Genomic DNA, 27138 nt, shown 5'->3' with positions numbered 1-27138 from the left:
TGACCTGACTCACAGTATGAGTAAATCGGGGATATAAAAAAATGGATTTAACAGCAAATTCAAAATGGTGTAACTAAAGCCAGGGTGTGGCCATTAATATTAGTTTTCTAGCATGATTCAGAACTGGTTTCTCCTGGTAATTTGTTGAAAAGCAGCTGGGCACCTCTTTTGTAATAAAGCTGTTTAGATTATTTTTACAAATGATCCCACTAACTGATAGCCTAATTACATAAATATATTTATATCTAAATAAATAAATAAAATTGTCCAGAAGCACCTTAGAGACCAACTAAGTTTGTTCTAAGTTTTCATTGTGCATGCACACTTCTTCAGATACCTGAAGAAGCTTATACCCAGAACAAACTTGTACAGGCCAGGAATAATGACTCTGGTGCAATATTAGGGGCTTTCCCCGATAACCAAGCAATCCATCTTATTTAATAGTAAAGGAAAAATACCTTAGAAGAAGCACACCCACAGTCAGTCGGTTCTGTGACACACCTAACACATGTTGCAAAATAAGAACACAGCCAACGCCTCCGGCAGTTGGGTCACTAGTGCAAAGCCAGAGCCAAACCGTCCTTAATACTGTGAGTGAAACAAGTGTTTCAGACCCATCAGGAAACAGCGAGGGGCATTTCATAACAGTTTTGGCTAGTCGTGAATGGCAGCTGTGTCTCAAAACTGGTTTGTCTGTCTGTGGCCTCTTTTGGAACCCACCAGGGCTACAGTTCAGGGCTGGATTGCGTTCCCAAACTACTTGGCTGCAAAGTGCCTTTATTCTGCCAATGCAACAGTGTTCACTCTCCAGGCAGATTTGAACCACTGACTTGCAGGTAAATGGCTTTACTTTGCAAGGTTCTTTTGCAGAGTCAATAACTTCAGCTCAGTCATTTTCAAGGTCTAGTCAGAAATGAAATGCTTAAAAACAGTTCAGAGAAAGGAAGCATCTTTTTTTATTTTTCTGACCTTTGGGGCATCTACAGCGTCATCAGCTGTGTGGGTTTTACCGCAAAGACAACTCATTTTTGGTTAACCAGTGCAGAAGATCATACATGTACACACCCCATATATATGCATGTGTAAATGGAGGATGGTCCATTAGGGTGAATGGGGCACTGCCCCACTAACCTTCCCCCAGCCACCCTTACAACCAGTCCTGATGGCAGCACTGGCTATTAACTTCCTCCTCCATCTCAGTGCTACCTTTGTAGAACGCACAAGGAAGTAGAACTCAATAATTAGTTGGCTTTGCTTGTTATTGTCTCTGGCTCCATCTCCTGTTGGCCTCCCTCCCTTCCCTGCTACTAGTCCCACTAGGCATCAGCCCCCACTGGCATGCGCTCACATGTACATGCACTGTGAAATGGAAGCACAATCGGCAAACAAAATCCCATATGTGATCATCTTTACTTCCTTGTAAAGTATTAACATGCTGTTCTGTAATCGCTCTCAAATTTAACAGGAGCATTCTGAAAGCTTTCATATACTTAGCTCTTCCACTTCATTATGCAAGTATTTCTCCTAACCATTATTATGTATATACTGGGCAAATCTAAATACTATCTCAATGCATGTTTGCTATACATGATATTATTATATAAAGGACTTATGATGCATACGGACATGGAAGCAAGTTCTTTTGAAACCAATAAAATTAGCAGGGTTGGATTTGGATTGTTTTTCTTTATGCGATTGTTTTAACTGTTGTTATATATGTAATGTTGTTGGTTTTTTACATGTGCAGTTGTTTTATTTATTTTTATTGTGCTCTGAAATTGCTTCAAGATGCTTCATAGGAAGTGATTTATAATGAAACAAAATAAGTAATTATAGTAAGTGTCTCAGTCAATGTGTTTAAGATTTTGATGTAAGCAAACTTCCCTACTTTCACTAACTAGCTATTGGGGTGGGTGAGACAACAGAATGAATTTTAGGAGAATCGTGAATTATATACGCTAAGAACACAACTTGAAAAATATGTAACACCTTCTATGTAAGGAGCAAACTTATGTACAAGAAACTGGCATAAAGCAAGCCAGTGTAAGTTAAGCCGGCACAAAGTTACACCAAATTCAAAATCTGGCAGAGAGGAAACAAGCCTTTAAAACAGTGTTCTGTGCTCAATTGCCAAGTGTCAGGGACTGACTAGATGAGGAGGAGTGGCGCAGTGGCGTAGCGTGGGTTGTCAGCACCCGGGGCAAGGCAAGTAATTTGCGCCCCCTAACCCGTGGATTTGCGCCCCCTAACCCGTGGATTTGCGCCCCCTAACCCGTGGATTTGCCCTAACCCCAGATGTTGCGCCCGGTGCGGCCCGCCCCCCCTGCACCCCCCACGCTACACCACTGGAGTGGCGGGAGGCGCTAGCTGGAGAACTCTCTAGGAAAGCCTTGGAAGAGGAAGGCTCAGAGACAGGGGAGTTGGTGGTGGCACACGGAAGACAGGTCAGAGGATGACAGGGGAGTGCAGAATGGCTGGATGCTGAACAAGCAACTGGCTTGAGTAAGAGAGAAGAAGAAGAGGCAGAAAGCAGTGCAGATGTAGAACAGGCAGCTGGGGAGGAAGTGGGGGCTGAGGCTTCAACAGATTCACAGCCAGTGCTGTATTCATCTCCCTTGTATCCAAGGGCATGGAGAGCTTTGCACACAGCAAAGCAAAGAGCTCAGAGAGTGGATGGAGCCCCTCTCTGATGGAGTTTAAGACTGCTGGCTGGGAAGGAGACTTGGGGGAAAGTGGGAGGCACAGATCATCAGGTCTGACAAGTGTTTTACCAGGGCCAGTCTTGCCCATAGGTTTCTGTTTGTATTCTGTTTCCTGCTGCTGGACCAGCAATGACACCAAGTGATGTGACCAAGCTAAACAGATTTAGTTTCCAGCCCAAGCCCCTCTCCCTCTAGTTCCACACCACCATGCCCATGATCAACCTTTTGGGAGGACATACACTGGCCTCTGCTCGGAAAGCTTTGGCTCAGCTGGCTGAGCCCCAGCTGAGCAAGTTACACTGATGTATTTTCAGCTCAGCTGAGATTGGGGATGTAATACCAGCTGAGCTGGGAAACAGCTGGCTGAGCCAGAGATCTGCTGTGTCCTAAGCTGCTCATCCTGGCAGATCTTGCCATAAGATTGTCCCTGAATGTGTTCTGGGTGTATATGCAGGTCAGAAGCATCATGTGTAATATGGCATAGCAGTTGCAGCAGGTGAGCCTTGCTTGCCACAGCTTTCCTTTTAGCCTTACCCAGTGCTGCCCTGTTGCCCCAACCCACATTGCGAAATGCATGAGTGTGAAAACTGGGATGTCACTCCACACTGAATTATTTTCTCCCTGCCTTTTTGAACTGTGGTTTCCCTTTCCAGCCACATACCATTTGGGAGTCTCACCTTATGAGTAAAAGTAAACACCCTATGGAATATTGAGGAGGAGTTGGGGAATGTCATAGCTACTGATTCATCCAATGACACATCAGCATACTGGGGGGGGGGGAGCAAATACTAATGTGGCCTCCTGCGAAGCTCAATTAAATGTCACAGGTCGGAAACCACCAAATTCGCATTCCTGGCTACAAAAATATCAATCAGTTTTAATGCCATTTTAGAAATTTGGGCTTTCAAATTCTGAGAGTTTTCAAACTCTGCTACCAACATACAATCAGTCATAACTGGACATTTGTTCGCTCTTTTCTATCCTGACTTTCTCATCCAAAGATCCCACAGCATAGGCTAATTCACAATATCCTTGGGGGCAGGGATAGTTAAAACTGTTCAAGACTAATACCAGAAAGAAGACTCCATGTTCAAGAGAATGGATATTTGCTACTGTGTTCCAGTTTTGCCACCACACTTATGAATGAATGGCTACACATTCCACTTTAGATTGGATACTTGGTTTAGAACAGATGCTTGCACTGTTTCTTCTCACTACCTACTGAAGATCTTCCTCCTCCAACGAGCCTTTTGAGTGGAGTTCATTATCCTGTTCTACATCTGTATAGGAATTGTTTTCAACTGAATCTATATGTGGAGTCATTTTTAAATGTTTGTACTTTCTTAATATACGGAAATGTTTTTAATTAATTATTCATTTTTCTTGTTTTGGGGGAAGGGGCTAAACTATTTAATAATTGTATATTTTATTGTAGCAACCCATCCCAGAGACCTTACGGTAAAGGACAAGTAAAAAAAAAAATCTAATAAAATACATAATTAAATGGTTTAAATGTTTGGATTCAATTCTGAATCTAATTGGGAAGAATAGCATGTACCTGAAGAGTTGAATATTTGGGGTATTGTTCCTTCTTAGCATTATTCCTTCTTCACACTGGAAAATTTACATGCCTGCATCTCTTTCAAAGTTACAGAAATTCATGGAAGCGCCTAGTAACTCTCCTGTGAGTCTCTGAGGTTCTTCTGGGACTGATTGACACTCACCCATACATAACTGGAAGAAAAGCATTCCATTGTACCAAGTGTATTATTCTCAACAACAAAAGATTCCTAGGCTACTTTTTTTTTTAAATCACACCTCGTTTTAGGGCATAGTAAACTGTGGGCAGATCTCTGGCAATTTGTGGCTTGTCCTGACCAACAAACTATTTGATTTTGTACACTGATGGTAGAGAACAAACAAAAAAAAAACTGATGCCGCACAAGTCTTAGTCTTTAGGGGCACACAATGTTTGCCAGTAAGTCGTGTAATTAGATTCGCAGATCGCCTATCACATGCATTTGATAAATGAGCAGGTACATATCTCCATTGTTGGAGGCTCACATATTTCACTCATTTCCCAAGCCACCCCACAAAAATTTTCTAGTGTTCTTGGTTAGAGCATTATCAAAACATCAAAGAAGATTCAGATATGTTACCATGGCAATTCAATAAGCATAAACAGCACCTCTGTGTTCCCACCACACCCAGTTCTGAACAGTTCCTTTTTTGTGTACAAAGATTTATTCACATGTACAGTACATAAAAAAGCATTCCAAAAACCCATAATATGAAAATGATCACATGATTTCTATTTGGATTCATAGAGATGTGATAAGAACCTTAAAGAAGGGACTGCTGTATTAGGCCAATGACCCATCTATAATCCAGCATCCTACCAGTGGCCAACCCATATGGCCAACCCCCATGGGTTGCCTGTGGGAAACCCATAAGTGGAACCTGAGCAGAAGAACTCTTTCCCAATTATGTGAAATACCTGTGGGAAGAGAAGGGGTGCATGGCTTTCATCAGCACTGCTGAGAAGCTCGACTCCTCCTTCCATCAACCAATACCTCACAGAAGCCATTGCATCAAGCTCAGCAGGGGAGAGGAGGGAAAGACTCTTTCCATCCTCATTCAGCAGCCCAGAGGCCTAGTGAAAAATGATATCTCTTCCATTTCAGTCCATTACCCTATTCTTAGGGTCACATTGCAGCTAGTGTCTTAGGAGGAGAAGGGCTAGAAGTTGAAATGCCAGCCTGACCAGACCCGACATTGGTTCTATCCATCTGCTCAAGTTTGTTATGGAGGAAAAACAATAGGCACACTGTGAAAAGGAAAATGCAGCTAGACTTGCACCACATTCAGTAGAGCTGACAGAATAAATATATAATGAAACCACTTTACATATGCTCAAAGGCACCCTAATTTGTTATTGCTTCACATAATCCATGGCTAATCACAGTTACATACCCTCCAACATTTTTCTGATGAAAATAAGGACATCCTATTCCGTAATTATAATAATAATTCTATTATTTATACACCACCCATTAAACATTAAAATCATTCCGATACAGGGCTGCCTTCAAATGTCTTCTAAAGGTTGTATAGTTACTTATCTCCTTGGCTCAGGGGTCGCATAACTCCATACCCTCCAATATTTCTCAGATGAAAATAGGGGCGTCCTAAGAAATTATGGGATCCAAATCAGAAACTGGAACAAGTTTCTGCAAATCCAAGACTGTCCCTGGAAAATAGGGACATTTGAAGGGTCTGCAGTTACTGTTTCAGGACAAAGTTTCAAGTCAACCGCATTTAGACTAACTTTACTTTGTAATCCTTTATTAATGTCTTTGTGTGCGGACAGTAAACGGGACAAAAGTGGAAGAGAGAGAAAATGGTAGACTTCTCCCAAAGGTTTCCACTGCTGAGTTGGCAAGGTTAAGAAAGGACAACCCCTTCCTTTCCACTTGCTCATCTGACCAAGCGCAGAGCCTCAGGCTTCTCATTCTGCCCTTTAAAAATGGAAAGCAGGACAGCACTGTTAATACATCTTCGGGAGGCAGGCAGAGTAACCTTAATGTGCTGATATCATATAGATATGCCAGGATCATTCACAGAGATAAAGTATTATTTCAGATGTAGCATTACAGTCATGCGCGTTTGCATCTTACAACTAACGGAACCAATTAGCTTTTACTTTATCAGGAAATATTGCCTCTCAAGAGATAACACCCACAATCTCGGCATACTTGTGAAACATCCAGTGCGAGGTCAAAATTGAACCACAGCAGAAAACAATCTCCCTTTGAATTTAAAACAGGGTAAAACTGGTAGATATTTTGTGCATTGAACATCAAATGGCAAATGCACACATGTGGATGGAAGTACAAACTCCATTCTTTCTGCATGGCTGCTCCAAAGATCTTCAAAAGGAGCAGGAGCAGGACAAGGGCTTATGGATAATCTAAAAACACCAAGAAAATGTACTAATATACTTGAAGTACAATGGTTGGCTGGTTGGTTTCTTAACAAAATATATTCGGATAATCAGACAATGCTTAGAGAAGAATTAAGGCTGGTGCTTTGGGGAGAAGACTTGGAGTTCGGGGGTAAAGGATATGTTTTGCACACAAAAGGGTCCACATTCAGCTCCCAGCATCTTTAGATATCACTGGGGGAGACCCTCTTAGTGAAACTCTGGAGAGCTACTGCCAGCCAAATGCACTAATGGTCTCACCCAGTATAAAGCAGTTTCCCATGTTTCTTTTTTTAAAAAATGAATTTTATTAGGGTTTATAGAGAAAAATACAAAACTTATTATCAAATATAGTTTCCCATTTTTGTCCAAACTAAGACTTTGATCTAAATACAATAAAAAGATAAAGAGAAGAGATGGGAGAAAGGAATAAAGAATAAGAAAGTGACAAATAAGGAAAAGGAAATTGAACAGAAGTTAAAAGAGAGAGAGCACAAATAAAATTCAGAAGGTAAGGGACCTCCAATTCTTCATCTGTCCACTATATATAAACCGTATTCACTTTGTCAACTCCAATATAACACCCAACGAAGCCGCTTTCTATAAACAAACACTATCGTCAATCCTCAAATCCAAATGACATTTTTTTCATTTTCTTTTTCTTTTTCACACAAAAAGTCTATGAGAGGTTTTCAATATTTAACAGACGTTAACAATGATTAAATTTGATTTTGTCATCTCAGCTAAGTCTGTTAGTTTTAACAGCCATTCTTCCATTGCTGGCAATAATGGGTCCTTCCATCTATGTTCCTATGTAAGTAGTCCAAATAGGTTGCTCACTATAACTGACCTAAGGCATTTTTGCTATTATTATTATTATTATTATTAACTGGAAAGTAAAATTTATATTGAACAGAAATGTATATAAAAATGGTTCTTTTCTTTGTGCTATATCAACAACATTCACACAAGGCACAAAGATGAAGAAGGAGCAGCAAAAATGTTTTGTAGTGTCATTTGTTAAAACAGTCATAGTCAGCAGACTTTGTTCTGTGTCAAGTCAGCAAGCTGTCTGACCTCCAGAATGTCTATTGCCCATTGTTTACTTTTCATGTGATATTCACAACACCATGATGAGCTACTACAAGTCTCACAGAGAAATAGCTGCATATCCATTTTTGAACTTTTTTTTAAAAAAAGAGAGAGAGACACAATGGATATACAAATTCTTAACAAGGCCCTCTGTAACTGATACATGCAGGATTGAAAATAAATAAATATGGACATGAAACCGTGTATTACTTATCCATTTGGGAAAGAGAAATAAAGGAAACTCAATCCATGAAGTTGTTAAATTGTGCTGAAGTCTAGATGGAAGTCGTTTCATTCTCTTCGCTTCTGCAGAACTATTTAAATTGATTTCTAAGAAAGTGACTAAGGATCACAGCTGAAGTCCAATGCACACTTACTTAGAAGGAAATCCCAATTGACATCAGTATGTTGCACACCAACATAAAATCAAAATGGCATAATCTATCCAAATGGGACTGGAAAATATTTGTGTTTGACTGGATTGTGCCCCAAGTATTTTACAGTGCATATTTGATGTTTAAACTAGATTCAATTGTGTTTACTCCCAGATAAGAGGATTGACTCTTTAACCAATTTTTAATCAGGAAATGAAGCCCAGTGATTGTATCCAGCACTTTGGGAACTGAAGGCCTTCACTCAAAACCTTCTGTTCTATAAATACTTTGTTTCAAGAAAAGAACTAATGATCGCATTAAATCTGAACACAAACGTACACAACAAATGTTTGTAAGGAGTGTTATTCCACTGAAGGAATTGCTTGAAGTTAAAGCAAATGCAAATCCACAGACATTTAAAAGTCATGTTTGTAAAAGCAGACTTGCCTGGAACCTCTCTTTTACCCATCACAACTTCTCTTGTAACTATTAAAGCTCTACACTATTAGACTATACCACCAAAAATTGATCTCCAGATTCTCTTCCTGAGCCTTTCTCACCCTGTGTTTTGCTGTGTTCTCCCACCCCACCCCTGAAGATGCCATCTGATAAAAAGCTTCTGTGTCATTGTTTCCAAAAATAGGAGTCAAGCTGTATACATTGCATCAGGCTGTACATTCACAGTTTGATTGCATAAGGCACATACTTCACCCTTCATAGGACAAATGCTTGTTTGAGTTACACAGCTCGGAAATTGCTTACTTTCCAGTGCTAAAACCTGTTTGTTTTCCACATGACTACTCCTGTTAGCTGTGTGGCACAGAATTCTGCAAGGGGGCAGTACATGAATCCTCAGGAAATGACGCATAAGCACATAAGTGGATGTATTGTATGTTGCATTGACAAAATTCCACTGAGACCGCATCCACCACCCAGGTGCCTGTATTCCCACCTGAATGTCACCTTGAGTACAATTGGAAATGCTGTAAGTCCCTGGGAAAAGGCAGCAGAATTTCCTCCCAAAGATGCTAGACATGCAAACCACAGCCTTCCTGTGCAGTTCTGCACTTGCCCCCAACAAGGCAAGCAAGAGACTAATCTGGGCTGCCTCACCCAATATATGCAAGCTGCATGACCCCATCTGACCCAGGAATAAGCAGCATGGATGCAGGCTAGTTGACCAACTTCTAAATGCCTATGTCTTCTGAGACCATTTTTAATGTCCACTTGCATACAGTACCGTAGTTAATCAACCTACTTATGCTAGAGCAGTTGCATCGACTGTTCTGAACCACCCAGTGTAAACCTGAAACCTGCTTGATCATCACTGCTTGCTCATGGTCAGAATCTGATGGGCACTTTCTAAGGCCCTGGAATTTGAACACTATTTAATCTGAGACACAATGCATACATAGAAACAACCCTACCAGCATGATGTGCTGAGAATTGGGCCGAGAATGCACTTTGCTGGACACATGAGGGATGCTTTTTCTTGGTGATCAAACCTTTATTAAATTGCTTGAGGAGTGTGGCTGTCCCTACCACATGGTTTCATCGCACACTGCTCTAGTGACGTTCTAAATGCAAAACCAACATGGAAAGGACACATGATGTGGTTATGGCCATCTGTAGCTTCATTGGCTTCCAGTATTAATCACATGGTATGCCAAACCTACTTTAATATCAACTTACATTAGCTTCTTGCAGCTCAGTTCTAAACACATTTGCTCAGTAAGTTAAGTCTCACTGCACTGCATTTTTTAAGACCAGGCTCTTGAACTTAGAGGCTACCATTATTACTGGCTTAAATCAGTTAAAAGTAAATTTTAAAAGCATTGTTGTTCCTGTAAGAACTCTACTAATACACACAAAAAATGCCTGCTCATGTAATTTCAAAATAAGTGACAATGAAACTTTGTTTTAACTGAAGATTAATTGGGTTGCCCGGCATCTATACCCAAAATGAATTGGATATAAATAGAATAACCTTATATATGTATAATTACATTGACTGTTAAAATGAAGGATATGTATACAGACTCTCTTTAATCTCATGGATCGCCATAGGCAATGCAGCCATTAATCCATGGAGGGTTAAGGACACAAAGAAGGATTTTCCAAGACAGATAAATTGAAATGACCCTTCTTTGATCTCAGGAATTACAATGGAGCATCAACAGCCAGGAGAGAGTGAGCTACTACCATGTTAGTAGCACTTAAAGTTATCCCCAAATTAGTACATAATTAATATTTGCCAGGGATGCTGGAACTTCCTTTTCAGATTGTAATTCTTACTTGTAAATAACAAGAGGAGCACCCAGAAAGATAAGATATCCAACTGACTGCTTAATTGCCTTTTACTGCCTCCTTAGTTACAGGTGTAAACTCTGGATCACTCTGAAAACTTTCACGCCCTTAGAATTATCATGTAGCCTTTCATGGGGCATCTTGATGTGCAACCAATTAAACAGGCATCTCCCATCACCCTATTAAACTGTCATAGGTCTGTTGTGAGTTTTTAATGTTGATTTCACAATATTTCAGTTTGATTTTCTCTAGTAACATGAATTTCAAAACTGAATTAGGGAAACAGCATGTGATAGGACAGAGTACCTCAGGGCAAAGACAAGAAAGGGGTGCCCCACTGGCTATTAAACAAAGCCTTGCGGGACACACTGTCTTGCTGTATATCATGTTTCCTAACAAAATGATCCCTGAATTTGGCAAGCAATTTCGAATTCTTGCAAATTGGATTGCTTGTCTGCTCAGTCCTTACTTTTGTTCCATGCAATAGAAAATGGCATTTTACAATGAGAAGCCTACACTGACAAGATTGCTCTGATTTATTGCTTTGTGTTTCACTCAATTTCTTCTTAAATTAACCATTGAGTACTTTGTAGTTCTGCTTCATTTCCCACTGCTGTTTTATAAACTGCCCCTGGGGGACTCCTGACGATCTATCAAGCTCAACTTTGCTTGATCTCTTCTCCCTAAAGCATATTACAATATTAAACACTAAATGAAACCTAATCTAAGGTGAACTAGGCCCTTGCCAAGCCTACAGTATTCTAGGTACTGGAAATATCTCAATCTTTCAATGCATCTCAGAAACTTCCTAGAATTACACACACACACCTTTAGTTTTGCAATGGATTTTCTGTGTAAGTCTGATTAGACTCCTAAAACATTACATCCTGTGTTCTGCTGAATTTACAAAAAAAAAAAGTTTAGAATGGAATACAGCAAGTGTTTGAATACTTTAGAATGCTTTGAATGGAATACTTGGTGGGTCACCCTACACTTCACATCGCAGCAAAACCAGATTTGCCTCAGCATTTACACTCTCCAAGGAGTTGTGACTATTGAGCATATCTTTCTATCAGGAATAGAGAAAGTTAAAAAAAAAAAATCATTCATACAGTCAAGACTGTCAATTCCAACAGTGGTGTTGCTTTGTTTAAATTGTTCAGCAAAGTTGCCAAGATTATCAAAGAAGATCTGTGAAATACAGTGGTATCTTGGGTTAAGTACTTAATTCGTTCTGGAGGTCCATTCTTAACCTGAAACTGTTCTTAACCTGAAGCACCACTTTAACTAATGGGGCCTCCTGCTGCCGCTGTGCCGCCGGAGCATGATTTCTGTTCTTATCCTGAAGCAAAGTTCTTAACCTGAAGCACTATTTCTGGGTTAACGGAGTCTGTAACCTGAAGCGTATGTAACCCAAGGTACCACTGTAGTTTTATTCACTTGATTAGGCAGAGTGAGGTAGCCCCCTCAGGCAGCCAACACTGAGGAACAGGGGGTGGCAGCAAGGTGCTGGAGGACAGAACTAAGAGTGCCCTATCACCACTAAACTAGACTACCACCCTCAGGACAACACAGACCTTCCACCAGTGCTGAAACAGGATTTGACTGCTAGTCGGATCGGCTTCTGCAGCAGGACACCGTTTTGTCCTTAGCTTCAGTCAGACAGCAATATGTATGCTTTGGGTCAGCCCTGGTTTCTCTGAAGATGTTCATGTTAAGAACATAGCTGATTTACCCTGTAACAACACACACACACACACACAGCTTTCTTATAAAAAGTTGCTTGGAATCGTGGTAGAAGAGCTCTGTTGCTCTCGGGTTTCACTTGCAGGCTTCCCACAGGTATCTGGTTGGCCATGTGAGAAGAGTCTGCTGGACTAGATGGGCCTTTGGTCTGATCCAACAGGCTCTTCTTATGTATCAAGGAAGGCCTACAAGCATATCTACAGAAGGACAAACACACCCACACCCCAACAATTCCCCACTTGTTCCCCTATTTCTGGACTCCTGTCATTAGCAAATACTGTTATTTTTCTTTCTGTGATCTTAGCATGAGGGACACAGCTCTCCCACCTAGAAAATTGCTTCCCCTCTTTCTTTTTTTCCTGATGCCACCACATCTTCACACAAATATGGCACACATAGCTTGTCACTTGATCACTTCTGCCACTTGAATGGAGTACACATGAATCAACCCTTAAAGAAGTAGCAGTAGAAAATGAAAATGATCTATTCCCCCATTCAGGACCAGTAAGCTCTTCTGTGATAATAAAGAAAATGATTAATGACAGCCTGGGATCTGGATGTGACAACGTTATCTCCGCTTTGACTAGTCATTGCAAAATATTTATATGCTTGAATGAGCCAAAAAACATCCTTAAAAACCCATGCCTAGCAACAAAACCCTAAACATCTGATCATCCATAGAGGCCCAACAGTCTCTTAGATCATGTGCAACCACTTCAAAGTTGGCGTATCAAGTCAGTAATTGTAATGCTGCTTCAAAATATTTAAGCAAGAGGCCGGTTGTCGTGTGTCCCATTTACAGTCAGCATCTGTCCTCTGTTTCTATTAGAGCACAAAGCCAAAAATGTTTCCCCAAACTCACAAACAGGAAAAGCATCACCCAGCTAGAGAAGCCGCATTGGTCTCAGCTTTTTAGTTACTGAGCAGGCCTTTTGTGTCCGCATCTTTTTTTTCTCTCTCTCTCTCAAAAAGAAAGAAAGAACCCTCCACTCCACAACACACACACCCCTTCAAAATAGCGGTGGCTGAAGAAATTGCACTAATGTGTGCCTCGGGCAAAGAAGAAATAAAGAGAAGGGAGGGAGGGCTTGGCCAAGATGAAAGTAAGAGAGAAAGAAAGGAGGCAATTTAGTCTGCTCCAGCCTGAATTGCTCTCTCACTGAAGCCAAGGGTAGAGGGTTGGGATGAGTAGAGCTCTTTGGAATAGTGCACATGACTAGGGAACAATTCATTGTGACCATGCCTGCAGGCCAATTCCACTGGGTCAGAGAACAGAGAGTGCCATTCAAGCGCCGAGCAGGAGGAGTCACCCAGCGCAGCAGTAAAAGAAACAGCAATGTCTCCCAAGCACATGCTTCAGAAGGAGCCGGGAGAAGGCCTAGAGAGGATGGTTGTCTATCTCCTTTTCACTTGACCAGAGCTTCCATTCCAGGCTAAAACCACATCATTTCCCAAACTTGGAAACAGACAAGGGAGCTATCCACAGGTAAGCCAGAACAATACAGGGTCAAGTAATTATTCATTTAAAAAAACCACCGCCATGTGTCACTGAATGCTTCTCAGGTCAACACAAAGGCTTCTCTTCCACTTTGTTTCTTTAGAGACTCTTAGCAATTGCAAGAAAGCTATCAATGTGTCCATCAAATACACCACCATATGTGCCCGTGGTTGCAGATTCTAGTATGGTGCAACTCTCCGTAATTGTTTGTCATAGGCGGCAGTGATGCTGATTCCCCCCCCCCATCCCTTTTCTAACAGTGGTAAATTTGGGGGCAGGGCACTAGAAACTTATTGCAATGTATTTTGGGATCTTAGTGGTGATCTGTTTACAGTGTGCAGGTTCACAATGTATTGCAGAGGTGCAGAAAGAAATGCATGAGCAGTAAACCAATTCACAGCCACATCTTCAGGAGTCTTCCCCATCCATGCCTACAGTATGTGCTGCTTTGAAGTTTTCTTCGTAACCACTCTGGACTCAGACAAGCAGGTTTCCAGTCCTGACACAGGTGCCCTTCTTGCAGTACCAGCATGGCAGCCACTTATTTGAGACTCACTTCACATTTTTATAGCAGGGACTCCTCCCACACCAATCCTTACCCAGCCAAGAGCAATGAGTGGGCAGGAAATATCTACATGATTGATCCCAGGCCTGCAAACGGTATGGCCATTTGAAATGAAGCCATGTATTATTGCTGAAAAGGAACTTCACATACATGCATGTCCAGTGACTCACATTTCACATATTGGAAGCTGAGGAGTGCCCATCTTAGATATTCAACTGTGTTGTCTTCCAATAGATTGCCAGTATACAGACCCTCCCTCCCAGTACATGCAGAACCAGAGACAAGGGTAAGCCTTGCAGGCTGTTGGCACCCTGAACTAAGGCGGGGGGGGGGGCCTTTTGTTCAGAGGAGCCGTCCCCAGATTGCTGCCTTCCAGATGCTTTGGACCACAACTCCCATAACCCAATGGGTTATCCAAAACATCTGGGAGGCACTATGTTAGGGACGGCTGGTTTAGATGGATAGGATAGGCCTTCTAATAAGCAGCAGTCGCAAATGGAGACCCTAAACAAACTGACTCGAAATCAAGCAGAACTTTGTTGTTTTGCCAAAAGTGATAACACTCCCAAAAAAAATTATACGTTTAAAAAAAAGAGACTATACACTGGTCCACACAAATAATTTGTTAAGGCATCTTAGTCATATCCTTCACCATCAATAGCATTAGTTTGAAGACACTGAAATCTAATTTTAGATGCTGCCACAAGAAATATTGCAACCCTCCAAGGAACGAAATGAATTCATACACTGTAACTACAGGAAATAGAATTTATGGAGTGCATTTCAAAAAAGCAAGAATTTCAACCAAGAATACCACAGAACTATTTTTCTTTAGGAGACCATTATAGAAAGCACAACCAAAGGTCCTTTCAACTGCAAGGTCAATGAAACACAACTCATGGGATGGAGGCAGCACTGTTATCCATAGAACACGATTCGTGAACAGGGATCCTTATAACAGGTTGGTGAAGGGGTGGGGAGAGAACCTAGTCCACAGGCCTGATTCAACCCCTCAAGCAACTTATTTTCCTCTTGCCCCCCAACAATCCATTGATGTTTGGCAAAAAGAAAATAAATTAAAGTTGTGACTGTGCTACACTAAGTGAAGAGGTTTAAACCTCAGCTGCAGAGGGAACATCTGAGACTGTGTATGTGTTTCTACTGTGTGTGTCCACAATGTGGTTTCCCAGTGTTGTGTGTGCAGACTGGAGGTGGCAACACCTAATGCTGACATGTGGCCCTCAAAGGGAGGGTTTGGCAAAGGTGAAGGTGGTCCTCAGGTCCAATAAGAGTAGTCATTCCTGTTCTAGAACTATATATGAGATGGTCCGATTGGGAACAATAAATGTTATTTGTAATACACAGGCAACTACCCTGGGATCATTGTCTGAGGCCCTTCTTCGTGTGCTTCCTCTGCAAAATATCCGGAGGGTAGCAACACAAGAACAGGCCTTTTCTGTGGTGGCTCCCCACTTGTGGAGTGCTCTCCCCAGGAAGGCTTTCATGGCATCTTTATTACATATCTTTAGGCACCAGACAAAAACATTCCTCTTCTCTCAGGCCTGTGGCTAATTAAACAATCTATGGCACTTTAAACTGGGGGGGGGAAGGGTGTTATTGCTTGCTTTGTTACTATGTTATGTATTTTTGTATTTTTTATAATGTAAACCGCCCTGTTTATGGGTGCTACAGAAACTTTAACAACATCTAGTGTGCACTTTTTAAAATGTAGCTAGGAAGGCTCACACATAATCAGATAATCTGGTCCACTTCACTGGGGGTATCTGAATACTTGTATTTTGGGGGGGAAATTGAAATCTGTCCTGTTGTTTTTAATTTTACCTGAATAAAAACCCTACAAGGTGGGATATGCAAAGTAATGCCAGCATGCCCAAACTGGAAAATCAGAGATTTGAGCCTGAGTTTCCTGCAACCAGCAACACAACAAATATCACATCTCCACTAGGCCAAACTGGCTTTCTGGGAAGGGGCGTTGTTATTTATTCTTCTTAAATCACTCATAATCGTAGGAATCTTTCCCAAATTAGCAGCTGCTTACACTAACAAAGATTAAGGCTGGAATTGAATAATATGTACTAGTGTACAGCAAAATCTCTTCGTGTGCTAGTAAAATATTTCAACCACATCCAGCACTGAAAATTTCAAGAGAAATATGTAATCAATTTCTGTCTTAACTCATCTCATCCCTAGATGTCAACATGTCTGAGAACAAAGTTATAGTGAAAGACTGAGCTGTGAATTATGCAAAGTTCTCTACATTTTCCCAGAACTGTTTTTGTTTTTTGTTTTTTTGTTTTTTAAAAAAGGTTGGAGATGCAGAAAGCCAGCTCTTTCTGAAATTTGTGAAGCCTACATTTCATAGAGGTCGCTGGACAAACATTTCATGAGAGGTCATTGCACCATTCATAACCATGGAGTTTCTACCACAGAAATTTCTGTTCATAATTCTAAAGTTTCCAACACAGAACCAAGAGCAAGACCAGTCATAAACCAATGCCTTCATAAAGGAAATCTAAAAGAAAGCTTGTGATGCAGTTCGTAAGGTTATCTGAGCTCCAACTCAATAATAATTACTTCTGCACAAACATGTTGGGATTCCGGCAAGTGTTCCGGCAAAACATAATGTTTTCAAAACAAATCCACTGATACCAATTCTTTTGAGCATTTAGAAACAGCCATCAATATTAAATAATGGCAACAATAAATCTCCATTTCTTGAGGCTCAGAAAATTAACCATATTCCATTTTTCTCACTGTTATTAGTTGCAGTAGTTATCAGCTTACTAAAGACACATTTAGAGTTAAAAGAAACAAAAAAATGATTATCCTTTAAGTTTTGCTCTGACAAAAAAATCCATTTATTTCACAGATACTGAAGGAACAAATAGCAAGACTTCCAATAGCCTTTGCAAATATGTTTATGATTAAACTTCCTGATTCAATTCAAAACAAAAAACTGTTTGTCACTTGGAGTGCCTCCATTTTGGGGAATATGTGTTCTGAAAAGCCAAAAATGATCTGAAATGCATTTTGTTAAGGACTGAATAAAATAAATAACAGTTATTCAGTGTTCTTGAGATTTGGCACCATGACTTAGCCCAGAACCAAGACATCTCCATCCAAAAATCCTTACCTAAATTTTAAATCAACAAGGTTCATTTTCAAATAAATGAGCTCAAGACTGGGCACAACACAATGAAAACAGGCATTATCATTAATAAAAATGTGTTGGCCATTAACATTAGCTATTTCTTCCCTAGCCATCCTTTCTTCACCCCACGTTTTATTCCGCTGCTAAGATTTAAGAGAGTAGAAATCTACATTCAGTGCAGAGGCCTCCTGCTCAGTGACCAATCTGCCTTAACAAAAATAAAAAAATAAACCCATGAACCTGCCGGCATTGTTTTTCTCCATTTGTGCCTCTCTTTCTTGACATATACATTTGAACACTGTGAAGATGCAGCTCTCCTTAAATCTCTAGTAGGCTTGAGGGTGTCACCTCCCCCTCCCCTCTCTTTTTACAATGTGGAGGGATGCTATAGTCTTAAAGAATGGTTTCAGTTGTCCTTCCTGAATGGCTGTCGGCATCTCTAGCCGTCTAGAAAGGCTAGAGACATTTTGTAGGTGAAAATAGCCACTTTTTCCACGGTGGAGAGTCCATAAAACTCCTCAGAGCATTGGCTATTGGGGCTCATTGAATAATTCATCCCTCATTGCAAGCCCATAATGTCTTTTCTGGCCCTATTGTAGGGCCTGTTTTCTCTTCTTTTCTCCTTGAATTATAAAAAGGTTGCCTTCTTTTGTCCACATCAAGCTGCTGCGAGCTGAACCTTTGTCTGGCCAGAGCTAAAGTGCGAGTTTCAATGGACTCTCCCCTCTTTGTTTTCCAAGTTCATCTCCAAGTGTAGATTGTGTATAGAAGGCCTTCTTTGTAAAAGCTGGAAAAGTTGTACAAATGTTTGACCAGCTCATTTGGTACTTTTTGTCTCCTGTTCTCCAGGGCCTACGGTGGATGTGCAAGGGGCAAGCTTTGGAGGAGGAGTGCGAGGGGAACCTCAAACAACAAGTCATCCCGGCACTGGCAACAGCCCCGTCTGCCGACTCAAGCCATAAGGTCTTGGAAAACCAGCTCCAACATCAACAACAGACAACCTGTAGAGAAGTGGATTAAGGATTCTCCCCTCCTTTAGATGGCAACTGCAACAGACTCTGAATTTGGGGGTGGAGTGGGGAAGAAGAACCCTACTGAAGCAGATGGAAATCTATCTTGCACCCTGATCCATAATGCACTTACTTGGAAGTCAGCTCTATTGATTGCTGTTACTGTGTTCATGCAAAGCTGCAATCTTTCTATATGTAGTAGATCTGATTGAAGCAGGATTTGCAACAGACTAAGCATGCACAGCAGAGGTTCAAAATAGAATCATAGCCCCAGACTGTGTATTAATCTAGCTATGGTTTGTTTTTCACATTAAATGTGTGTGTGTGCACGCGCGTGTGTACAGAAAGAGAGTTCCTTTCCCCCCCCAAAAAAATCTCTCTTTATTCTTTCACTTTCTTCCCTCTGTTGCTAGAATAAAACTTGGAAGTTCTATAAATCAACAACCCATGTAGCCTTTGGAGGAGAGCAGCATATAGATATTGATATACAGATATGGTATCTTCCTGCGTTCCTGGCATCTCAAGCCTATTTATTTTTACTTCAAAGTAAGCAAAGCCCACTACAATAGTAGTAAAGATGGCTTAAGCAGGCTACTATCCTACTTTAACGGGCAGGATATCTCCTTTGACATGAAGCCCGGGGAGGGGGGGACGGGCAGGATCGCGACCTTCTCTCAAGGACTTCTCTCCCTCCTTCTCCTCCTCCCCCCCCCCGTTCCCTCCCCTGTCCCTTTTTATTTAATGACTTCAGCTTGACTGACCCAAAATACTGTTCAGATTTAAGGACACAGGGGGGGAAGGGACTAAACGGCTCTGGCCACACGATTGAGCAACTAGCTTTTCACAACGAGTTCAGACAACGAACCTCCCCTCTCCCCCCCCCTTCCCACCCCCCACTCCTACCCCTACTGGGAGCCTCTTTCCCCCCTGATTGCGAACTCTTCATAAATAACGCCAACTGAATACTGTGCGATTTAAAAGGCGGGGGAGGGAGCCTTGCTTTGTGGGGGAGGGGAAAGAAGTTTTGGACGTGCATCCTTATCTGCTTCTAGATTTCACACACACGCTTGCTGATCGGAACATCAGACTCAGAACTCTTCCCACTTCTGGGTCGAATTTGCGAGATCGCAAGTTGTTTAATAACATGAAATTAAGGTGAATAAGAGACTAGAACTCTCCAACAGGGATGTTTAGAGACCAGGGAATTCACACAACTGGGTGTCCTCCATCTCTCTCTCTCTCTCTCTCTCTCTCTCTCTCTCTCTCTCTCTCTCTCTCTCTCTCTCTTCGGCTCACCCAGAAATATACAGAATTGAATCGAGCGTTTCTGGCAGCCCATTCCATAACCCACACATGCCGATAACTTCGTTGTTGTAGTAGTAACCTCCGGTTCCGTCCATTCATGCCTGTTCCAAATTTTAGAGAAAAGCTTTCCTATGCCTGTTCACCCGCTAAATTCAATCTTGCTCGCTTGCTTACTTGCTTTCCTGGGCGCAGGATCGCGCTGTCTCTCTGGCAAAGATGCTCAGCTCTCCAGCTTGGAAATAAAGCGCCCCCGGGATTCCGTGGGACTCCCTTGGGCTGCAATCCCAGGCGCACTTACTAGGGAGTAAAGCCCTATCGAACGCCAGGGGACTTGCTTCTGAGTAAATGTGGATAGGATCGCACTATTACTTCCTTGCGCGTAAACGTTGCTAGAACCGGGAGGCCTACAACGCATCCCCCCCCCCCCCATTCCTGCATTAAAACACATTGCCAGGCTGGTTCTGCAGCGCAAAAAGCGCGCATCCCGACGTTTTCAGATAAGTTAGTTCCAAGCGAGCGTGTTAATTTGCAACTGAGCCCAGCAAAATAGACTTCCTAGCAACGGGGGTAGAGAAGACGAGAGATGAGAGCAAATCTTACTCAGGGTCAGACAGACTGTCATCTTTCCGTCCCATCCCAGCCTAACACGGATGAGCCGGAGAATAATAACTCTTCCCTGAGCCACGGGAGTGGGGGGGGCAGGGAGGCAGCTGCCCCCCCTAAATCAAGTAAATAAATAAAAAATAGTTAACTAACTGACCAATTGCATCACAGATAACTCGGTTCTGCCTCCCCCGTAATGCCTGCCCCCCTAAAAAAAACCCTGGCTATGCCCATGCCCTGAGCTCTCTTACTTCGGTTAAAGAGCAGCCGACGACCCTGGATGCAGACGGAAGCTCGACGGAAACCAGCGGACTTGCTTCCAAGCAAGCAAACAGGCACGCAAGCAAGCTGCAAGGACACCAATTTGGAAGTCGTGCCATCGGAAAGGATGGACTTTGTTTCTTTTTTTTTTGTCTGACAAGTAGCATTTAGGGCCCGACCCCAACTCCCTGTTTCTTCAGAAGTAAGTCCCATTGAGTTCATCGGGTGCTTTCCCCTGGGCAACTGTGCTGAAGATTTCAGCCCGAGATTTTGAACGCACCGAATGGGTGTGGGACTTCAAGCAGATGTAAAATATCAAAATGAGTTGTAGTCGATGTGTTTACATTTGAAGGGGGAAACCCGGCTGCAGGTTACAGGCTGACTAGATGGTCGACCTTTTTTCCCGGCCCTGCTCCTGTGCCTTGGACAACCGCCTCACACAGAAGTGAAGCTTTGATCCCTGCTCTTTCTCCATCCTAGGAAGAATCTCTATCTGCTTTTATTTCTGCCTGTGTCAGGCGCCAGACACAAGAAAAGGACAAGAGGAGTACAACAAGTATCATTGTCTTTACTGTTGGAACCGCGGAAGACACGTTCCTTCAGTGGGGATGTCCTCTTCCTGAGGGAGATCTCGCCAAAGATAGTACTGCGACTCCCAGACAAAAGGTAGCATAGGCCGAGACTAGAGTCTGTCTAAACGCAAGGTCTAAACCTATATACATAATTCCATCCTGCAAAACTCCCAAATAAACCTATTTAGGACAATTGTACCGCCAGGGTGGGACTTTGGGGCAGACGTCCAGGGCCCCCGCACAGTGGAATGAGCTAGTAGACGGGAAACGCAGCAAGGGGCTCACCATGTTTTTAAGTAAGTGCCGGAGTGACGAAGGCCATTAAGTCCAGAATCAAAATTTACCCAACTGCACCACTTGTTGGCCGACAGAGTCACAATATCTCGCTGAAACTGACATGCACCACCGATAGATAGGCAGACAAGGAGAGCAGTCATCTCAACCAACTTCTCTTCAACCGAGAAACCTTTCAAAGGCTAGGGAGCTGGGGACCTGTTCGTGGTTCTCTCTTTTCTGAATCTACCTATTGCCGCCGCCCAAAAGTCTCACTCTTAGAGGGTCCTCTTTTCACAATCCCAAACGAGGGCTTCTCCGCCGACACCTGGGGAAGCCCATCTCCATCCCTCCCCTCCCCTCCAAAGCCAAACACCACCGAAGTGTCTCTCCCGTAAATTCTCCTAAATGGAAACGGAGCAGCCAGTACTACCCTTTCGACGCCCCCCAACATCCCCCTTCGATCAACATGCTCGACGGCTCCCCTAGCCAAAGAGTCCGGCCTTTCTACACCTTCCTCTGTCCCATAAAGCTATAGGCCCTGATCAGTCATCTTTGCACTCTCTAACGGCGCCTCGGTCCCCTCAAAGAAGAAGAAGCCGGCCGCCCTTTACCTCGTTCGCTGAGGATGCCGTCGATGCTGTGCTTGGCTTTCTTCTCGCTCTCCTCCACTTCCTTCCTCTCCAGCTCGGCTTCTTCTTCTTCTCCCTTCCCAAATTTGCTTCTCAGAATACGGCTGATGGAGCTCACTTGGGGAAAGAGGGGGAAATATAACTGAAGGCAGAAGCTGGATGGAGGCGGCAGCAGCTGCAACTAACTATGGAGAGCATCCTTTGCTTATGTGCTGAGGGGTTGGCAATGAACCTCCTTCGGGACTAGTGGCGTTTGGCAGTCTCGGGGCGAATCCTTTCGGATCCCTAGCTCATCACAGAAAAGTTTAGCGCTCCTTCTGATTTGTAGCTTAAAGGATTACGACTGCTCGGCCGTTTATTGCATTTTTACGATTCTGTTGTAAACAGTCTTGACATATAATTTTTAAAAAAACTGAAGGAGTGAATGTATAATTCTTCCCGCCCACCCCCAATACAAACAAACGAAGAAATAAATAGGAAAGACCCCGTGCGCATTTAAAAGCGTTAATATGATCAACAGCTGAAGCGCGAGGAAATCAGGATCTCCACTCCAACTAAACGAAAGATTTAAAGAGAGGTTGGTACCCTACATTAAAAAATAATAATAACCATGTAAAAGGTTGTAATTGTATGAACACTGCTTTGAGAGGATCCGCACTGAGCACACAGCTGAATGCGCAGTGCAGACTGACTTCCGAATCAACTTGCAGAGGATCCGGATCTTGGAGCTCTGGAAGCTTTGCAGCCCATTGCTCTGCAAGTTTACTTGGAAGAAAGTGTTCATTAGGGCTTAACCCCCACCCTTAAAAAGCGTGCATAGAAATGCAGCCTCACGTCGAAGCCGTTTCGAGTTAGGTTCAACCTTTGTTGCAAAATAGCAGCGAGCAGAATATATGTATTAACCCTACGGGCCTCGGGTGCATCTGCCTGGGTGGAGTGAAAGTCCTTCTCCTCCCATGGATTTTCACTCCCATCGATCTCAATGGAACTTTGTAAAGGTTCTGGGGTGAACTTGAGTTCAAATCCAAAACTTTCGCTTCCCAAAACTGGTTGCGGATCAGGCTATTAAATTCCTTTCTTTTTGCTATAAGCATGAACTTGCCTGGGGAAGGAAAGTTGGATATCTTAACTCAGCGCACCGCATTTTTTCCGCGCTGGAACCATCAAAGAACTAATTCCTTCCAAATCTTGACTATGTCGGGGGCCACCACCAATCAGTCCTTCCACGTTCCCACGGGCTTCTCGCCCACCTACTCCCCGCCTCCGCTTCCTGATCTAAGATAGCTTACAATCCACTTCTTGCGACGGTTCAGCGCGAAACGCCTCGATAGACTAGTTCTGGAATTTTTCCGAGGAAGAGTGATTCCCCCTCCCCCTTTCTTTCTCAGAGGATGAGCGAGTGGAAAACGAGACGGCACAATCGCGTCGCACCGTTTGCAAAAGCCCTTTTCCATCCCCAATGAGCAAAATAAATAAAAAATAAAGAATGTCCTTGTGCTTCTTATACATTGTGCCATTAAAAAAAAAAACGGGGTTTGTTTTTTCGAATCCCTGGCCTGCTAAACATTCCGGTCCCAGGATTGTTGCTCTGGGAGGAAAGGAATGAGAGAGAGAGAGAGAGAGAGAGAGAAGCGGAAAGCGATGCTCTAGGATGTTAATTAAAAACAAACCTTCCCAGCCCGATGCTTCGACGCTACATGTGCTTCAATGGTGGTTAATCGGATCACCCGGATTTATGAGAACTCAAGGAAATGACAAGCCACGAAGATTGCTTGCCTTCTTTTACTACGTCCCACTACCTAGCCCGGCTCGCAGCCTTTTCCCCAACGCTACGCGATCTCTTTCCCTCGGTTTCTTTCATCCAGTGCCTATAAGATAAAGCCAGATCATAGACACTCATCCAGCAAGTCGCGCAAGGCCCCACAGGGCCCGTGAAAGCCTGCAGTCTGTCGAGAGCAGCGCCGTTTGATGTCTCTTATGGGAACTCAGGGCGGGGGGTTGGGGGGAGGAAGGCAGGGCGAGCTTCTAAAACAATCATATATATATCTGGTGTTTAAACCGACCTCGATCCGGCCTGCATCTTTAATTGTGCTATTTGGTGGGGGAAAGTTCCAATGAAATCCATGAGAGTGAAAGCTCCGGTCTTTCTTAGACTTGTTGTCCACTGAATTAAGTGCGGCTTCCTTGCGAGTAAAGCCGCTTAGGATCGAGCTGTAAAAACGACTGGCTGTAAGGAAGTATTTTCAGGGCTGGGTTGACAATTCCAGCGAAGTTTTCGAGGGCACTAGCCTCTTTCTTTGGAGACGTTCCCCTAATTTCGATGGCACCTTCCGCACACTTACCTGGGAGCTGAATCAACTGAATCAGCTTCCCTATCAATATATTTTAGGAAGATAGATCGCCTTAGGCAGACCATTGGTAGCTCAGTATGGTCTACACTGGCCGGCAGAGGCTCTCAACCCTTCCTTGGGGGTGCCAAGCAGATGCTCTGCGGTTGAGCCCTTTCCTGCCATGCCAGACGTCGTCGATCTGTGCAATCGGCTTAAGTGGGTGCAGGATCCGGAAGCTGGTGAACCCCAAAAGCATTTTGAATGAGTCTCCTTCGGACTTACCTGAAGGCACGGTGTTTCTGTCGCACACGCCGTCCTTCAGCAGCTTGTCCCGGATCTCCCAGCTGAACATGCCCGCGTTGTCTCGTTTATATTCCTCGATCTTCTTCTCGACATCCGGCGTCGTCACCTGCTTTAATAGAAACGACCCAGAAAGGAACAAAAGTTGGGACACTTTGCGGGGAGAGAGATGGGAAAGAAAGCGGGGGTGGGGAGCAGAACCCGGCGCCCCACGAGGATGAATGAACATCGAGGGCTCAGCCTAGGGGTGGAATCCCTTCAGACTGATGCTGCTGAAAGTCAGGACCAATCCCGGATACTTCCTGAACAAATCCTTCATCTCCTCGGCTTTGCAGACCCTGGGGTGCCAATTTGACAGAAAACAGCTGAAGCAAAGATGTGAAATGACTCGAACATGGGCTTTTAAAATTAGCAGCACTCCCCATAAAAGGAACTGATCATGGGGGGGGGGGGCTAAAGAATCAGGACTCACGTTTGAAACAGAAAATTGAGAGCCCAAGAAACGCTGTCTTCTGTGTGACACGAAACAGACTTGCAAAAGGATTCAGAGCAGAATTAGACAGGAAACCCTCCGGTAGCTTCCTAAAGCCGCAGGTTGGCAATCAAGGTCGATCGGAATCGAATAGGACTCCTTTCAAAGTAATGTATCGGGGTGTAAAAATGAAATGCCAACAAGGGAGAAGAGGGAGGGAGACGGGGAGGTGGGGGGGGGATCCCATTCACTTTATGATTAGAACAAAACATCATTTAAATAAAAGTCCTGAAAGTTCATAGAAACTTTTGCCAAGCAAAAGCAGCCAAATCCCGGAAAACATAAAAGAGGGGCTGCTGCAGCCAACGTCCTATTTCTAAAGATCCACGAAAATTTGCTGCATGCATGAAGCCTTTAATGAAGCGGAAATTAATATCCCCTTCTGTTGAAAGATGAAATAAGATTACTTTTAATTTTATGTATAGAAATATAAATACACACAAAATAAACACCCTAAAATGCTGTGTATTCGCGTTGAGGTTTCAAACCTATCTGTTCCTTTGCCATTTAAGATGGGGATGGGGAGGGAATGGCGAGGACGGGGCAAAAAACAAAACCCAGTGTCAGAATAAATTTATTCAAAGTTGGGAAATGGTTTCTCAGACAAACTTTTATTAACATTAAAATCAGACTGGAAGCGTGGACGTGACTGTTCGATTTAGTATCTTTCTGACCTCTTAACGTTTGTATGTAAACAGTTTGGGAAACTAGTAATTTATACGCTAGACTGCGCAATGCACCTCGGAGGAAGAAGGCTAAGGAAGGAATAAAGCGCTTGGCTCCAAAATTCATTTACCCGGATTACAATGAATTCAGTGATAATTAGTTTCCAGAGAGGGAGGAGGAAGTATATTTAGGGGTGAGATGAGAATGCAACGTTTGTAGCAGAAGTTGGACGACAGAGACGGGTAGATGGAAAGGTAAATTACTGAAATTCAAGTTTCACTTGGATACAGTCCACTCTCGTTAGTGGTGTGATCCAAAATCAATTAGACCTCCGCGTTTATTGGCACACTTGTCCCAAGGCCATTATCAGCCTCGCGGATTCCTGCCCTGGTTAAGGAAAGTCGCTTAGGATCCCAGCCTTCGCTAGCGTCGCAGCGCGCTGATCCCGGTTCTGGGCTATAGTCCCCTTCCCCTCCCCCCATTACCCGACACTGCTTCGAGGGATCCGCAAGGTCTAACAACTGTCTTTCTGAAAGTTACTTTGGCCAGGAGAGAGTTGGAGTAGTGCAGAGTTTACTTTTCTAGATCCTACTTAGAAAAAACGGCGCATGCTTCTTGAGGGTGGCTGGGTAAGTGTGCAGCAATATGCACGCGCTAGAAGGAGGTTGGGATCTGTATCTCCGCAAGGCTAGGGTGGTTGTAAAGGGGTGTAAGGAAAACCGAGAGCGTTCCAACGAGGAGAGAGAGAAAAAAGGAATGCGTTGCGTTCAGAGCCTAGCGCTCCCGCGCTCTGCCAGGCCCGTTTGAAGCAGCGAGCAGTCGGCGCTGCAAATCCCAGACACAGGGATGTCAGGATCGCGAAGGAAGTGCACCAACGTGGACCTGCGGGGACCTGCGCGCTGGCCAAGGAGTTCAGAACTGGTTGGAACTTTAGAGCTGAAGTTCTGCACGTCTGTCCCCCGCCCCCCTTAATTAACAGAACCACCTAGTCCTTTCTTATTCCATATAATCCCAATCCGGATGTCTTGCTACAAGATCCCAAGCGCCCGGGAGCATGCACTGGAAGGGACGGAGAGGGTGATGCACCCATTTTGTAGGCCTTTGGATTGGCCAGATTCTGAATAAAAGCGCAACTGAGTTATTCAGGTCCGCGGCCCGAAGCTGCCCCGTCAATTTCCGCCCCCCTCGCCTGATCCGGCGGCGCTGCGCCTTCCTC

At 43.4% G+C, this 27138-nt stretch overlaps 1 protein-coding gene across 3 annotated transcripts in view; it reads right to left on the bottom strand.

Moving 5' to 3' along the window:
* Positions 1–27138, bottom strand: part of PAX3 (paired box 3) — a 104413-nt gene that overhangs the window by 74032 nt on the left and 3243 nt on the right. The window contains exons 3-4 of one of the 3 annotated variants that reach the window (XM_083613843.1): positions 24707–24836; positions 22077–22211 (exon numbers count right to left, since the gene is read on the bottom strand). In XM_083613843.1, the coding sequence (XP_083469969.1) occupies positions 22077–22211; positions 24707–24836 (265 nt within the window). The remainder of the gene's footprint in view (positions 1–22076; positions 22212–24706; positions 24837–27138) is intronic. The other 2 variants (XM_083613842.1, XM_083613844.1) reach the window with 2 other exon arrangements.

The sequence above is a fragment of the Podarcis filfolensis genome (genome assembly GCF_964270895.1).
Source record: "Podarcis filfolensis genome assembly, chromosome: 5".
In the NCBI taxonomy this organism is placed as follows: Eukaryota; Metazoa; Chordata; class Lepidosauria; order Squamata; family Lacertidae; genus Podarcis; species Podarcis filfolensis.
Note: the sequence above shows the minus strand (reverse complement) of the source record. Positions and strands in the feature narration are given on the sequence as shown.